Here is an 18272-nt window from a genome sequence, read left to right as displayed (position 1 = left end):
GGAAATAGTGTCGTTAGATCGTGCTGTCCATGGTCGATTGCCATCGGAGTATTTTGCTGGTGGGCATTCCTGTGGTAGCAATTTTCATCTGTAATCATCACAATTTTTTTTTCGTTAGCAACATATTTCCTAAGAATATGAACCTGATTGTGTAAAAAAATATTGAAAATTGCATTTTTTTGAGGTGTTTGAAGACAATGTTATGTTTTCATACCATATTTTTTCAGCTTTTTCGCATAAAAAAACATATTTTTAATAATCATATAATCCCAGAATTAGGTTCATCTAGATTTGAATTGAATAAAGAATGTTCACACCAAATTTCAGAACGATTGGTCAATAACTTTTCGAGCTAGAATGCCCAGAAGTTGCTCAAAATTGAAGCTCTGCGAGCCAACTACGAGTTGTAATTCGTTCATCACCATTAGAAGGGCCGAATTTCCTTCATTGAATAATGCAGCAGCCAAGAATGCTGCAACCTCGACTATTTTTAGGCCAGCATGAAGGTGCTTTGGAGCCAATCGCCAAACGGTCGAATTGAAACTTTCATTCGCGTTCTGCGTATGACCGCCTAAACATCTCGTCAGCAAATCGTTCCTCGATAAATCTTTGTATATCAGAAGAAGTTCTTTTTGAACGTCGAGGTGTAATGGATCAGGGTGTGGTCCAGGTTCTGTTTCAAGTGCTTTAGCTTTCTGCCACTTGCACCAACTATCTTCTCCCTCTGGACAATTGTCGTGTTGTGGATTGTCATCTGTGGATATCATGTGGTGAAAAGTTGCCATTACAGCCTTCTTCATGTCTGTGACACTGTTTATATTTCCTCGAATCGCTAAGCCATAATACGTGCTGAACTTTTTCACCAAAGCCTCCGTCAACTTTCCTTTTTCGCCCAGTTTTTTAGTTTTCCTGACGTTTCGGAGCCGAGTTCCCATCCTCTTCTGAACATGGCCTATGCGTTCACTTTTGACAACTGTCAGTTCAACACCGTAGGGATTCAAATTAAGGATTGCTGTGAACGTTTTCGAATCTCCATTACCGATGTAATTGCCGTATTTTACACCATACAGTTCCTCCGATCTCAAGAACATAATTTTCACAGATTCTACCTCCGTGTTTCCCGCGGAGCCTTCATGTGTTTTCATGCAATTTTCTTCGTCATGATCGTCTTTCCATGTGAGATATTCTGCTGAATTTTTCGGTTTGTCTTTCCAATATATACAGATTGGCAGTAAGAGCTTCGTACAACCAGATCGATGACTTTTCCGGAGTAATATCCGATGAGCGTTGTAATACCAAACAGTGATTTGAATCCTCGTTTTTTCCACGTTCCATCACCAGATACTTTCAAATTCAGAATAGATCTCTCGCGTTTCTCGTTCTCTTTCTTTTCTTCTTCAACAGCTTTCTTACAGCAGAATTCATACACTTTTCTCGCAGAGGCGTGGATGTGAGTGCAAATTCCATTGTAAGTTTCTTCAGCCATACCACTGCTGATGTCCATATAATTACAAAATAAATTCATTCCTTGTCTGCCAACACCTAAGAGCCGCATGACAAATACAATCCTACGATTTATCTCAAATCCAGTGTTGAGTAAAGGACCTAAATTGATTTGTTTCGATCCACAGTGGCAATTGACAACGAGCTTGAACCCAAGGCCACGTTTTCCAGTTTCTAGAAAATTCACATTTTGTTTACACTGTCGACAAATAAGAATTTCCGACAAAGCAGTAAATACTGTGAAAAATTCGATGAGCCTATAACAGTGTGACGGATTCACAATTATATTATCGCTCGTAGCACTCGAAAGTTTTTTTGCGCTCGCACTTCCATCTTCTTCACTGACACTCGACTCACTCCTCGTGTGTTGATTACCATGGAACGATCTCTTACGTGGTCTACTACGTCGTTCGGTAGACTCACGGGAACCTTTCGGATACGCTGACATTTTGACAACAGTCGGTAGGAAAGCCGGAGCTGAACTAGCCAAATTCGACGCTCTGTCGAAATATCGTAAACGTTCGAGAAAGTTCTACCCCAGGTCAAACAACAACATCTGCCGAAATGCCTCCCTCTCTATTATTCCTTAGTACAGCGGTATTGAGGCAGGTAACCGAAAAAGGCTCCCTGAGCGACCGAAATAATGCGAATTTTGCTTTCAAATTTTGACCACATATTCTTGACTAGTTATACTAACAATTTATGCAATAAAAAAAAAAAATCGATTTTTTGATCCGTCTAAACTAGTTTCCCCCCTTAATTTTGAAGTCAACAATGCCATCGGCGGCATTGAATGTGTTTCACATTTTCATGCTTTAAGACAAAAGGCTCTTACATGCTGATTAAACATCTGTAGTTTAAAATCTCGAGTGCCAAAATTGCTAAAACAATTGTTTCTCTGGTTGAACGTACGTTGCAGTTTACTTACATACACATTCTAGAAACTTTACAATATAAGACGGAGAATCTCTTTGCTGTTTTCATCATCACAAGGGAAAAAGTAGGGTATGTTGTACCACCTTGTGGAAATACATTTTCTACCCTTCAGAGCCGTCTCACTTAAGTCGTGATCCATCCAAAACACCTTCTTTCCGATATCCCACAGTACCGAAGAGCTTGAACGCGATTGTTCGCAACTCGCACCCATCGCTAGCGGCATGGTTTTACTCCGAAGAGCTCGGTGCATGGTTTGCTCCCAATCTCTTCCCCTCCTTTCCTCTCTCTCTCTTTCTTTCCTTTCCTCTCGAAAGTTCTAATGTTAGGGCTGGCATAGGACTTACTGTGGCAAGCCCGGTAGCCGGTGCCACCCTTCCCCACGTTTCCCCCGCGAGCCCTTGCGACAGGCAGGCAGGTGTGTCCGTCCTACCGACCGTCGTCGAGAACTCCGACCGTCGTCTGAGCGGTCCAGCCGTGCATCGCGTCCGTTGGGCCCCTCAGCGCGTTGGGCCCGACGACCTACGTAAAAAAGAGCGAGATGAACAAAAGTGAATTGCCTACGAACCGGCGCGGCGTGGTGCCGCTGGTCGTTGGTCGTTGGCGTGTCTTGGCTCCGGCAGCAGACGCAACTCTCGGGCATACATACCTATATATACAGCGTGCAGCGTTCATGCTGGGCGAATACCGAAGGTCCGCATGCCATGCAGGGTTACGTTTAGGTATGTGTATGGTACGTCGTTCGGGGGCCTGGAGTTTCCCGAGGGACCTTCGAAGGTGACTCGGGGACTCAGAGGCGAGGGTTTGGGGTATCGGGCCCTTGCGGTCGACACGTGAGCGGTCATGCTGGGTCGAATACCACGTGGCCATGTCGCCTCGTTGCGTGTGCCGTTGGTTCTTCGGCGAGAGACGTTGCAGGTTGGAATTGAAGCCGGAGAGCAGAAGGGAAATTATTAAACCAGACTTTAGGGGGAAGGTTGAAAAATTTCTGGACAATAGTAGGGAGGTTATATAAAAATCGGATGAAACAAATGAAGAAGTAAAACGAGACGGCATGGCATGGCATGGGCATGGGCATGGGCATGGGCATCGTGAGGAACCGCTGCAGTCGCGACGACGGTTGAGAGAGAATGGAAAAAGGCAAAAACTTAGCCAGACGCGCGAGACAAAATCTCAACCAGCCGAGGTCTTCTGAGGTCCTTTCAAGGTCCCTCCCTCGTCACCGGGACAAAATAATTTTACTCTAACAGCCTCGACGCTCTTATACCACCAGACTCGAACCCATTGCCCATTCTACTTTCCTGTCGGCTCTCCATCTACATGCCGAACGCTTCCTTTTAAGGACGTTAGGAAATAACTACAACGAGTTTTTCTCTCCAATTCACCACCTTGACACGTTCCTCAATTTTGATATTCCGTTAGTCTGTGCAAAGTTGGAAGAGACGTATGGAAATCCAGGTATTGGAAATATTATCATTTTGACTCGCTTCTCGAACAGGATAGTAAGTAACTGAATATCTTGATGATACAAGTTATTTGTTATTTTTTATCCACTTACCAAAATTTATAATAATTACACTATCTCCTTGTAATAACAGAATGTCCTCGTCATAATAGAATTTCTCCTTCGTTCTGCTTGAGCGAGTTTTCTATCTTCCATCGCTCTACCTGTGTACCTGAGGTCTACCAATTTCGGTGCAGACTCCTCGGTACAAGCGACCGAGCTTTTCAATTCAAATGCATTGAATCATACGTGTTTAGACACCGAATTCGTATGCATAACAGTGATTCTCTTATAACAATAAGGAGTGGTTATAACCATAGACACGCTCTCACACGCGTGCGATTTGACGATTTCTGACGTTTTAAAAAATGTGAAGCGACCTCTTAAAATTTTTTTTTTTTAGCTGTCCTTCGGAATAGGCTCTTAAAACATCAAAAACTAACATTTTGTCACACGAGACTCGAAAAAAAAAAAATAGTCGGTTTTTTGCGACACCCTACTGTACCTACAGTAAATAAAATTTAGAAAAAAAACTACGAAACTTTTCTTTTATCGAGGTTTTGAAATTTTTTTTAAAACGATTACGAGCAAGATCATTCAGCATGATGTTGGTAGGTGCAAATGTGTTCTTCCCGCAGGGCGTGGCTAAGGTTGAACTATTAATTCGCTCTCCAGAGGTTCCCTCGCAAATCAAGTAGCCTGCAGCACCCTTCGTGACGCGAGAATCCGTGTAATATGTGGTATTCCAGTGATTCGGGCTCTGCTATCTCCATTCGCCTCCGCACACGTGGGACTCGATTCTATACTCGAGGTTCTGTCCTGTCCTAGCTTGAGTGCGCGTGTAACGCGATACTCACGTGCCTGGTAAAAACGCATATACTTTCCAGACGCGTAAATGCCACGGCAGTTTATACGGCGACACTTGATACCTCATCGTTCTGCACAAAAATGATTTGATTTGACGGAGATGCTCGTTGACAGAAAATTTTTGTATACAAAATTTTTGAAATTATCCGTAAGATTCAACGTTCATGGAAATTATGATTTAAGATGCCCTCCCCCCCCCCCCCCCCCCCCCACCCCCACCCCCACCATAACTTTGCTCGAGACGATGTAAATGTTTTCAAAAGCTTCTTAGCGTCTAATTTTAATTAGAATAAATCTATGTTAAAAATGTTGAGGAATTTCGTTTATGAGTTAATCCAATTTAAAAGTCACTATGCTGCAAACGAAGAAGCTTGCTGTCGAAGAATCACATAAAAGTTTTGTAATTTCAACACGAGATTTTTAACTTCTTTGAAAATTTTTTAATAAGTTTGTAATAATTTTTTAATAATCGTGATACTTGATGCGGTTTTCTAGAGAATTTTATCGACATTTTTTAGGTAATGTTTTTTACCAAGCAATTATTGATGAATTCATTTCTTTGGCTGAAAAATGTTGAATCCTTGGTCAGAGATATCGTCCAGCATGCTTGGATTCATTCACATATAAAATGCAAATGTATTTGACGAGTGACGAACTTCCTTAACTATGTTTTACAGAGGATCGGTCTATCAGGGAAGTCTTAAAAGGGAAATGTCTAAATCAATTATCACTGGGCATTATTTAAATTTATAAATGTTTATTATACAGTAGTCATGCACTGTAACATTCGAATCAGCTCGCCTAAACCAAAACACATTCGATCGATGTAGTACCTAAATACGTAAAGGCTTGACCTTAGTTGTTATATTCATCCAGGATTTCCGCCATCGCCATTTCTCGTTCTCACTCCTTCACTCACGTGTTGATCAGAAATATGGAGTGAGCTCTTCAAAAACGAATAGCTTTTATTTTTACACCCATTATACAAATTTATACAAAAAACATTGCTAAGTTAAAACCTATTTGAGATAAAATATACAATCGATTTGTTTAATTCAGCATAGAAAGGAGAAAAAGGTAATTCGTAAAACCTTAATCTGTGTTGTAATAAAAGTGGACATTCTGTTACAGCACCGAATGAAAACTTGTAGAAATTTTCAGATCTTTAGACATTCCGGGTTAACTTGTGTTTTGAAAAAATCATAATCTCTCTTTTAAACTCAGACAATGCCAGAATATTTGATATGTTATCGAAGATACTTTTGCGACAGGGTAACCAAAATATTCAGTCGCCAACTTTACGTGATTGTGTTACATCTAATTGGTTCGTTACATTAAAAAACATCTCTAATATTCAAATATATATATACATTTTTCACTTGTTCACAATGATAATTGAGAATATTTCGTAACCTTAATCCTCTTTAAGTTCAAACTTGATGTATGTTACCCAATTTCTCTTCAATCGAATAAAGAAAAAATATGACCCAATTGCTCCATTCGCATCATCACGAAACTCATTTTAATCGTTTTCCTAGCACTAATATAAAATATTCTTCAGTCATGATAAATAACGAAAATAGTATCTATAGTAACTACGAATAGAAATTTCTCTCTTCACATATATGTATATCAAATGAACAATATCTATCCACCAATTAGCACGAGGATCGGCATGTGTTGTACCAGGCATACGCGCACTTATCCTATCCTTTCCTATCCTTTCCTATCCTATTCCACACCTACGGAGGTAGGCAGGTACGCGAGTTATAGGCACGCACCTGTGTGCGTCTGGAGGGGCCTACGTAAAGGCGCGGCAACCTGTGGGTCGGGGGGGGGGGGGGGGGGGGGGGGGGGTTCGCAGCCTGCGGGCAACATTCCCGGGTAATGGTTGGGTTCTACCTCGGGTAACACAGGTGCTTCCCGCCGCGGACGAAACGGGCGGACGCGTAATTCTGGGTTGAAGTAGTAACGGAGTCGAAACGCGCGCGTGAGCGATCAAGTCTTCGTTTATTTGGCCGGCATCGCATTCTGAAACAGTGATGAACGATATTCTTATCCGTCAATCACAAGTTACAATTGACGAATGTAATTTGTCGAATATCGTTTATTAATGATGGCAGTAAAATGTTGATTGAAAATCGTATTTTTTAATTGGGAAAAAATAAAATTTGAATTATATTTGTATTTTGTTATCACGATAAGGTAGAATACAAATCATATTTTTATTCATATGTCGATATATTTGGTTTGTACAGTAATATACTCACGCATGTTCCCACATGTCGTTAAATTTTTGTAAATATTCGTATATTAGAAATTTTAGATTCAATGCGATGATCGATTATGACCAAATATTGGAGCTAGATCGAATCAAGATATTAATTAAACTTGAAATTTTTTTTATCCTGAATAAAGATTTAGTTTCTGCGAAAAATTATAATTGAATTAAAATCAATTAATAATTACAAAAATAATTTCTTTTTTTTTTTTTCTTAATTTCAAATACAATATATGTATAAGTTTGGCCTGAATTACAAAATACAAATTTAACTTGTACTAGGTTTCGCACTAATTATAAAATATAAATGTAAATTGACATTTAAATGTAATTAATTACAAATTTTAATTATAGGTGGCTTCCAATTTAATACTACTTTGAACTTGTTTCACAGATTTATTACAATTTTATCGTTTATTTCTGGTATTTAGATGAGTTTTCAATCGGATATTCGAATCAGATATCGAGTGCTAGATTTTTTCTTAAATTAGCATTGCTTCAGTTCTCACTCGTTACCTGATATTTTTATCCTGATCGGTTAACTCATTGTCAGTCACTCGCGTAAGATAAAAGTTACAACGCAATAAGTGAATATGGAATAGGAATATTACTATAAATGTTTCATTTCTGTACTTTCAACGAAAATTATGTACAGTTTTTCCATGTTTGTGACGTTAGAAAAATTTATTATTATTTTAAATTCATCGTAAATCTGAAGTCTTTAAGCGTTCGAAAAGATGTAATCAAATCTTTCAGACGATCTATTTATTCAATTATTAATTTGTTTATTTATTTATTCACTTATTATAATTATTAGAAAACTAAAAATGTTTCTGGTGCAGGTGCAGGTGATAAAATCGAATAAAAAAATTAATAAAAAAAAAAAAGATTAACAAAGTGGTAATAAATACTATATCACCAAAACCACTGCTTTAAAAATTTTCTGTGCTACTTCCTGTCAAAATGAAAATATTGTGTAGTTTTTAAGAGTCGACATTTAAGCACTAATGCTCATAAAAACTACAAAGGAGTCGATTCGTTAACGGAGGTAGCGCAGAAAATCATTATTGTTCTAAAAAAGAGAATGGGAAAATATAAAAATGAAACGATTGAAATTATTATCAAAAGCCGAAGAAACTCTCTTATTTCCATTTCTTGAAAGTAATATTACCAAAATAAATGTACCTTAGCTGTAGCTGGTCTGAATCGTTTAATTTGAAATGAATTTTTGGCAACTTTAAAACAAGAATAATACATTTGAAAATATGATTCAATATCACATTGAAAACAAGTGGATAATTTTTAACGCGATAAAAACGCACTTTCCTCTCCATTATTCTTATTATTTTTTCAAATCACCTCTCAGAACACAGTATTCCGTATTTATAAAAATTCAACACACTGTAATTTCTGTATCAGCATCGAAGCTATATTATAATCTTGAATCTAAAAACTTGTAAGACAATCTACGTATAACCAACTGTAAGATGAATTTGGAAGTGAATATTGACAGAACCCAGCCATGGATGGAAAAACCGTGTGGAGAATATCGAAACATGATTTCGTTTCTACCTCTTGCTACCGCGCGAGCAAACATCCCATAATGTTTTCTGTACTTGTGTGCTGTTTACAGACACGGTTAAAGCAAACGAACATCGTCTGTTGTGAAATATTTCGTTGATTCAAATTAACCGATTGTGTAGTAGCACTTGTGGGTGGTTGTAGTTCACGCGCTTATATTTGTCAAATGACTACTTGATAATGTAAAGTCATGCTGCGACAAAACGAAAGTCAAATCATTCACAGTTATTATACCTATATGTATGAACGTCTATGTTCCTATAACTCTAGGTGTATTTATTAATTTTTATTTGATTTTTTATTTTCCTGCAATAGGATTGAAACGTTAGTTTTTCATCAACTGAAAATTCTCTTGAAGTATGAAATTTTCAACTCAAGTCTTAGAGGTGCCTTATTCCATTTGATCCTTTCCCATTAAATTCCATTAAAAAATGTGTAAAAAAGTACACGATTTTCAATCTCTTTGCAGAATTTTTCAAAATAATCTTGTGGTTTGGTTTGTTATTTAGACTGATGTCATTTTAATATATTTTTTTTGTTTTGGTTTTTCTCGTTACGGTATAATTTTATAGATAAAAAAAAAAAAACAAGTTTCCGAAAGTTTGAGTTCAAAATTTGAATTTTTAAAGGTCTCTCATAATTTTTTTTTTCAATTTTTTGGTGCATTTCTTTAGATATTTTCGAGCGACCTTTTAATATTCAAATTAAAATTTCATAAATTTTGTTTTCTTTAATTTAGTAAGAAAGAATCGATAACAATACACCACGACGTGAATTAAAAATCAAACAAAATACTGAAAATATATTTTTTTTAATTTAAGTTTTTGACGATTTTTGACATTTTTTTAAATTTGGAGCGACCTCTTAAAATTTTTTTTTGAGCTGTCCTTTGGAGTGGGCTCTTGAAACGGTTTTTTTGCGCCACCCTAATATACATAGATCAAATCTAGAGAAATTCCGTAAAGAATCCGACTCGGACGATTGATTTAGAAGTTATTTACAGACCAAATGTGCTCTAGCTTATCGAAATTAGTCATTAGTTATACACTTTCCTCATTCAAAACAATAATTCCATTATACAAACTCTTTGAAGCTGTTATAATAATCGTTGGGCCATCGTAATTGAAATTTGCGATATCCCCATTTTTCGTAGGTTGAAGAGATGTTGCTTTAGCTAACTTCAGTTCAATTAACCTCACAATCAATATGCGCCATCTTATTTTGAACAAAAAAGTCACTTCCTTCCATCTTTCTGAATTGGAAATAAAAAATGACCGTACAAGTTCCATCGACGATTTGCCGGTTTCTCCCCGAAACGAATGAAACGGAAAAATTTTTTCTTCGTTACCCTTTCTTCGGGACAGATTTTTTTTCATCCACTCTCTTTCCCTATCGCCTTATAAAAGTCCGATCACCTTGATCTCGGTATTCGTGGGGTCTTAATAGAATGGAATCAATTCAAACCCTGGTAGCCCTCCGCCGCCGTTGCGGTGTACAAATAGCTTCCAAATTGGCTATTCTTCTTTTCTAGTGCGAGCTGACGGTTGGGTCGGGCAGCTGGCAGATAGGATGATGCCCGAATTCACCCTCTCTCTGGAAGAGGCTGAGGCGATGGACCGCGTCTGTCTCTCTCTCAGTCTCCTCTCTTCTTGGGCTCAACCTGCTCAGATCCCTTCGTCCCTTCCTCGTCCGTTCCCTCTAAGGAATGCGGTCCGCCGCGCCGTCGACTTAGACATTCGACGCCGTAGATCTACACGCCGATCGAAATGTATGCGCCAAATCCATTTCGCACTTATTTTTCATCTCCTAGTTAATATGTCATTCTGACATTCTGATAATACGCCATTTTGTCTTTTGAAACTGAGACGAAGCGGTAGAGTAGTGGACTAAAAATGCACATGTGATACCGTATCGGATGGATTCAATATGCAATATGCAATATATCTCAATTTGAGAATTGGAATAATCTTCATACAGACCGTATCCGAATTTTCAGCACATAATATTCTTCTCGTAACTTCACTGCACATCGATCAGGATATTAAGGAGTTTGGATCATTTGGATTTTGAGGATGGGGATGCTGATTGTGTCATAAGTGGGGCATTATCTTCGTTCTTTGCCATGTTGAATTCATTTTCCTGCCGGAAATTATATATACAATTATATCATAAGCTTTATGATACTTTTCACACCTCTTCAGAATAGGTATTCAAGTTGCCCCGTCACCAACAATAAGGAATTGTCAATTTCCTGAGGCCACTTGTCTCCAGAAAAATCAGTAATCATCGGAAATTTATAACGTACACATAATTGTGACTGATGTAATCCTGTTAACCAAATATTGCTGTTACTTAGGCAGTTGGTATACTGAACGTAATTCAGCGTCGATTAAACGAGCGTAAACCACTGTCTGGATAAGATCCATTAAGGAAAGTTAAAGAGTAAGTTGCACCTTTGGGCCTGACAATTCACGTCAGTTATATTGGTGACGTGTACAATCTGTGATTTGTATAAGGAATGATGTTCGCCTTCCCTCCCTTCTCATCCGTTAGGCTTATATCTTGACAGGTGAATTTAATATGGTCTAATGAATGTAGTAAAGTCAATTTGTCTAGCGTCGATAGCTCCGTTTAATTCATCATGTTCTGTCGTCAGGTGGTAAACTGGTATCTTCGTCGTGTGTCCAATTCGACGATAGTGTCGTCTGGACGCTGAGTAGACACCTCAATTATCTCTATTGTCAACGCTAATCTTTACTACTCGTTTTCATTTAATTCTCCAAGAGACTACAGTGCTCCCAAGTTTCGTTCCTCATAGATCTGTTATTCATTCATGTATATATAGTTTTTCAACATTTTTAAAAGTCAATTTTATTTCACCACCTTGGCACACGATCGATGTGTCCCTTCTGAGAAACTCGAGACCATAAGACCTGAATACTAAAGAGTGCTCACGACAAATGCTTAGTGATTCTATGGCTCCAACCACCTGGAGAAATCCATCCTGCATTTTTTCTAGGTGCAATGGATCTGATTATATGGATCCCGGAGATGTTGACCATCAAAAAGACGAGGTTACTCGTACAATTCGAGGTCGGATGATCGCAATGACTCTTTGTCAGTTCGATCGTTCGATTCCAACTACCGAAGAGAATATACCGAGTTCCATACTCACTCCTTCGGCTAATACAGTCTTAAGCATTCCTATTCATGAGCTCCCGTGATAAAGAAGATCCAATTTCGTTCAATTCATACTCGAGCAGCTCGGAGTCTCGCACTGTTTAGGAGATTGCAATGCGTACAATTACGGCGAGTCAGACCGTCGATCCCATCGATTCCCTGTATGGTAAGGCCCAGTTCCAGTTCAGAACACGTCGCCTTGTCGTACGTGTCGTAGGGTTTGCCCAAGTAGGACTCGTGTGGGCAGGACAGGTTTTAGGCCCTCTCATTCACGAGCTGCAGGAACCCTCGGGCGCACGCGCGTGTCCACGTCTCTTTCATTGTTTCTTGGTCATTTAGAGGTATCGGTATTTGGGCCCATCAGTCCGGTCTGCAAAAAGTCGAGTACACGAAGAATGAAGGGCACTGTACATCCTGCTGCCATGCCGCATGCCGTGCCGGTTGCTTGCGCCCGAGACCAGTCTCTCCCCCATCTCGACTCTGATCTTCTCTTCGTATCAGACGGAGAACGAAGGCAATCCGTAAGAACCTCCAGAAACACATACGATGCCCGGTGATCCGGCGCACGTGAATGTCTTGAATTTAAGCGAACGTTAACGTCTGGACGGTGTCTAAATATAGATTCCATCATTCCATACATCCTGCCCATGCCGAGGTTCGGAGGTACTCACTCCGAAGCTTGATTGTCTATCGTGAAACGTCTTCTTTCATCGAGGAGCTGTCCGTTTGGAAATCACTTCGGAATCATTCGTCACTGGTTCTCAATGTTGATAAGTAGCTTGACTTCGAGTGATTGATGACAAATGATTTCTAATCGTTTAAAGGTATCATTGATGTCCAAGTAGTGTACCATAACGAGGAGTTGCTTGGCGTCCACTGATTTTAAAGTCGTTCTTAAACGTTTAAGGTCCTTCAACTTCTCACTGACTTTCAAGTGATTTGGATTATTAAACGTAGCCTGAATTCGACGATTTTCTTATCATTTCTTAGGTAAATAGTTCATCGCCTTTTCGTAATTTTCCGTTTGTAAAAATTTCGGTTTCATACGCGATTGCACGTTTCATGATATTTTAAATGACAACTTAGCAGTGTAAATTTACTCCCCTTTATAAAGCTATGTTGGTTTAGTTTTGGTTGAAGAGATAAAATGGCGGTGATCCTCTGATCATTTATATTTGACTAACCATCACCTGATTATCAGGCCCTTTTGCGCGACAATTATCTGAAATTACTAAAAACTTGTCATTTATAGGATTGTACATCACAATCATCGATTGATAATGATTCGTACGGTAAATCGTGTTACAAAACGTCGGAACCTCTGATCATATCAATGATTCAATCTTTTCATCAACCTCAACATCACAGTATCTTCGTTAGCAAATGTTAAATCATAACACTTATCCTTGAAATTAACAAAATCCAAAAGTCAGTTGTAACTTTTTAAACGATGACCTACTCAGTTTGAAAATAATTAATATTTACTCACTTATGTGCGCCACCTTGAACGGTGTATATTTTTGATCTCAAATAACGTCACTGAGTCCAACCTAACCTAACCTAACCTAACCTAACCTTTTACCACAGACGATATCGAGTGGACTATGAAACCGTTTCCGAGAGAGACTGTAAAAAATTTGTACCTTTTTGTGCGATCATAGGTAGGTATGTACCTCGTACTACGGGGGCTCAGTTTGCCTGAAACTTAAGGTACAAGTATTGTAACGAGGTGGCGCGTTCCGTTCATTCTTAAGTAAAGACGGCGCCGCCGCGGAACGAGCTCGGGGAATTCTGAATCAACGAACGAACCCGCGGTCATAACAATTTGTGGGAAATGCAGGCTCCTCCGGTATTTCTTGATTGTGCCGCAGCAATTTTTCAATTAAAGGTTATTTAATGGAAGCGTTTAGCATTTTATATTGGGTACTGGACTTTGAGAGTGAAAGGCCTCCTCGTACCCTTGGCTCGGCTCTGCGCCAACTCTTCTCGCACAATTTTTTTTTCACTTCTCAATCGGTGGAACATCGGAAATTGATAACCGCGAGAAACTGTTTCCGGCAACACAAACCTGGATAAATTTTTCCAGCAAACAAATACGATGTATGTACGTATGTACACGATACACATACAGAGTGATTATCTATTGACAGAATAGTCTGTCGTATGCTTTAGCTTAATGCGCATGCGCATGCGCTAATATTCGAGAGCACTTTATTGTCAGGGTTACCAATAGTCACAAATTCAGATGACGAGTCGCCGCGATGTATGTAACCTCAAACATTTTGACAGCTGTCGGTGACAACTGTAAAAATTTTTGAACTTACGTTCATGACGGTTGGCTGCCCTGGCAAATAACTGCTCTCAGATTGTAGCGCATGCGCAGTAAATCATAGCTAAAGATGGACCATTCTGTCGATAGATAATCACTCTGTAGGTATATTTAATATTTTTGAAAATTAATGGATATTTCATTTCTCTTATACTTTGCTTTTTTGGTATGTTGTAGACGGCGAGTATCTCTTCGTGGACCCTGAAAGTAAGCTGAGCAAATACGCGCCCAAAAATTGGCGAAGTTCTCATACATACGTGAGTATATTTTCGATGTTTAACACGATAATTTTCAGTGATTTCACCTGTAACGAGCGTACAATTCTCATGCAATTTTCGACGAAGTAATTACAGTTTTACGTCAAGATCCTACAATTCTGTGACTTAGCTAATATCGCCGGATCAAATCAAGTTTGATATTTTTAATCAGATTCTATCAATTTTAGATTTTTACGTCTTAGTTTCATTTGAATGTTAAAAAATATGACGGGATGTTTTTTTTTTTTATCGAGATTCTTCAAAACGAAAAGTATAATAAAAGATGTTCTTCTTTGCGAACCACATGATTCAAATAGAAGAAAAAAATGGTAAAAAATGAAAAACCGTTTGAAAACTAGGTGAAAGAAAAATCAGGATTCGAAAAACAAGAGTGAAAAAATTGAAGATACGAGCACCTTAAAATTAGCATTACTTCTTACGGATGCAATGGCTGCCCGTCAACCTTGTTAAAAAAAAGCCGCCTCCCCCCTCCTCCCCCTGGCATTTGCGGTCCCTGTTTTACGTCCACTCAACTCGGTAGCATCCATGCTCTCCTACAGCCTCGCCGTTTCTGGAGGCAGATATACACCGCAGCACCGTGGCATCAACCAGCAACACATTCATACAGGCTATCTCCGAATCTCCCCTGCATCAGCCAGAGCCAGTAAGCCAGGCACTAATGATGGCCCACCAATAACCAATAAATACTCGCTCGGTAACACAGGCTACCGCGCTACGTTCTTATCTCATTGAAACATCTTCACCCAAGATTTTCCCCCCACGGTATTCTAATAAAATACCTCCGCTACGGTTCTCATCTTCGCTCGTTTCTCCGGTCTTCATTATTATTATTATTATTATTATTATTGTTGTTGGTGTTGTTGTTGTTGTTGTTTTTTTTTTCTCTTTTTTTTCTTCTCTTTATACATTTATTCATTTATTTTTATTACATACTCATTTGTGGTACTGCTGTATTTGTCGGTATTGCTGCTGCAGGCCTCAAAAGGCTGCGTTTGGCTTGCGTTTGTTAGTATGTGTGGCACAGATCAACCTACGTAGATTAGTTACTGTTTCCTGTTGTCCTGTCCACCTGCTTCGTGTGCAATAAAACAGGTATTGATCACACAAAGCTCACAGTCTGTTGGACGGAAATGATGCAAAAATTGATGAGAAATTTTTTTTTTCGTTATTATATAACGATGTTAGTTCATGCCGTAATTTAATTCGGGTTTTCTTTTTTTTTTTTTTTTTTTTTTTTTTTACTCGTAGAATCGTTATAATTTATCGACGGTAAAACTTATTATTGTTATACAAAATCTAATGTTGTTGATCAGATTCTGACATAGGCAGGGTGGATTTTTTCGTGAAAAAATTTATGTTATTATTTTTAAGTAAGTAACTTTTCTGTTTTCACCACTTTTTCAACCCGATTCTACGTCTAGTACGGAAGTAGTCTTCGAATTTGAATAACTTTTGTGAATTTTGGTAGTGGTGATAATCATGAGTAACGGAAGAATGAATATATATTCGTATGACTCCGTTGCAGCAGGCCATCAAGTTGACTCGAATCGCAACGGTGTATAACGATCGTAACAGATTAGTTCAAGTCATTATCACACTTTATTGGCTTATATATTATCATCATTTTCATGATCTTTGACCAGCAGTTTGATTCTTCTTCAGTTAAATAAATAAAATAAAAAAACACGCTCTTGACCTAACGGGCGTTTGTTATATAAGTGTTATAACCTGACCAGCGATAACGGAGGCTAGACGAAGTCGTTGGAAGTTACGATGCCATAATCTTCAGCTACCGAATTTCGGGCGGCCTCGTCCTGGAGCCGGCAGGCAGACATCAGCCTCCGGTTTCTGGCCACACCGTCGTGTAAGGTAAATTCCCTGTTCGTTCTACAGAGTTGAACGCGTTCTACGCCGAACGATCTTAGCTGGCTGCCTCCGGAGATGATGAATCGGGCACTTTAATCCTTGCCTTCGGAGTAGAGGATCTAATTTATGGTAATGAAAGATCAAGACGTACTTTTGAGTGGGTAGCAAAATGCTTCTTGGCGCACTGCACCGACTACGCTAGGGTGTTTCCTTTGGAAGCGATATTTTTTTTTTGTTGTTTTTTTTTTTTTTGTTTTTTGTCATCGCTTCTACTTGAATATATACCTAACTTGTTAACAACTTGGCAGAAAAAATGCTCACAGAAGTATATACCTATCGATATATATTTTTAATAAGTGGACCACGAGCACATCCTTTTACCATTTATATTTAAATAAAACACATTCGGTGGACGGTAATTTTTCAAACAAACATTTTGTCATTCGGTCGCATTTTATGATACGAAGAAGCTGCTTTTATTTTTTTTAGAGAGAGAGAGAGAGAATTCAATACTCTGCTAAAGTTTAACTTTTGAATTTTTCTTTTTTTTTTTTAACGTCAATGGCTTAGCCACTATATATAGATTTCCAGGCGAATTTTCTATGTAAAAAATGATGTATTTTCATGTTATTTAAATGGGAAAACTTGGAATTCCCAGAGATTCGAGAGATATGCTTCGGTTTGGGCTTTCCTTTTTTTGTTGTTTTTTTGTTGTTTTTTTTTTTCACAAAAATGAAAAACAAAACATTACTTTCAAACGAAAAGAGTCTACCGCACCAAATGCATTCAACGCGATGACTAGAAACCCGGCAGCATCACAACAACTTGGTATTATCTGTTACGTCTGGTACAGTTTCGTATTCCGGAATTCGTATTAAACGGGAATCGAGTTTAACGAGGCACACATTGCAGGCGGCGCGGCGGTTCATTTTACACCTGGATTTTACTGTGCGCAAAGGAAGTCCAGCCTCGGTCCACCGTGTTTACGGTGTATAGTCAATAACTTTTATCCCTCCGAGTGTTCAACCATCTTTTTTATTCCAAATGTATACCCATTTCATCCGGTACTCTCATTTCTTTTTACGACAGTGTCTGAATTGAAGAGTCCTTTCCCGAGCTGTCTCTGTAACACATCCTTAACGCAACACTACATCTACCGGAGTTCACTACAATTATCCTTCGACTACAGGATCATAAATTATCGTCGGTTATTTTTTTAATTTGTAATTCTGTGACAAGAAGCTTCGCGTGTTTTCTGATTACTCCCATTTTTTAATGAGTTTCAGTATTTATTTCAAATAATTATTTTCGTGGTATCACTTGTGAGATATAAATATATGCAAATCGAACCTTTTTGAGGGTTTAACTTTTTTTTCAAATTCTCGAAAGATTCTCAAATATTTCACATTTTTCTCTTTTCACATCATTTTAAGCTTCGTCCCACCAGGGAACAATTCTTATTTGATTTTTGTAGCTATTGAAAAAATTTTGATATTTCAAAAATTAATGTTTGACGTGTTTAGAATTTCTAACGGAATTCCTCAACGTTCTTCGTTCTATGAAAAGCACGTCGAAATTGTATAGAAGGTGAGAATTCAACTGTTCAACTATTTTTCACTGCATTTACAAATAATCTTGTTACTCAAAAACAGTGTTAAAATCTTTTGAAAATATTTATCAAGTTGGAAACTTTGTAGTCTCTATTTCGATTGAATTGCAACAAAACTTGTGATGTATTTGATTATTTATTTATTCGTTTTCTTATAATACTTCGGTAGTTAACAACGATTACAATTATTTTAGCTCGTATATCTTCAATATTATGGGAAAGTTCCAAAAAACTAGTTTCACTTGCTACATAACTTTGACGTGCTTTCAAGAGAGGAAAGTGTTTTGGGACCTTCTCGTTGAACACTGTTTTTTTCTCTTCAAATTTTTCCAAGTCTAACA

General features: G+C 38.3%; 1 protein-coding gene across 3 annotated transcripts in view; it reads left to right on the top strand.

The window, feature by feature from the left end:
• LOC124406946 (protein expanded-like) overlaps positions 1–18272 on the top strand; it is a 129757-nt gene that overhangs the window by 93212 nt on the left and 18273 nt on the right. For all 3 annotated transcript variants that reach the window (XM_046882675.1, XM_046882674.1, XM_046882673.1), the window contains one exon: positions 14356–14435. In XM_046882675.1, the coding sequence (XP_046738631.1) occupies positions 14356–14435 (80 nt within the window). The remainder of the gene's footprint in view (positions 1–14355; positions 14436–18272) is intronic.

Source organism: Diprion similis, chromosome 6, assembly GCF_021155765.1.
Source record: "Diprion similis isolate iyDipSimi1 chromosome 6, iyDipSimi1.1, whole genome shotgun sequence".
NCBI lineage: Eukaryota > Metazoa > Arthropoda > Insecta > Hymenoptera > Diprionidae > Diprion > Diprion similis.
This window is presented reverse-complemented; position numbering and strand designations above follow the sequence as displayed.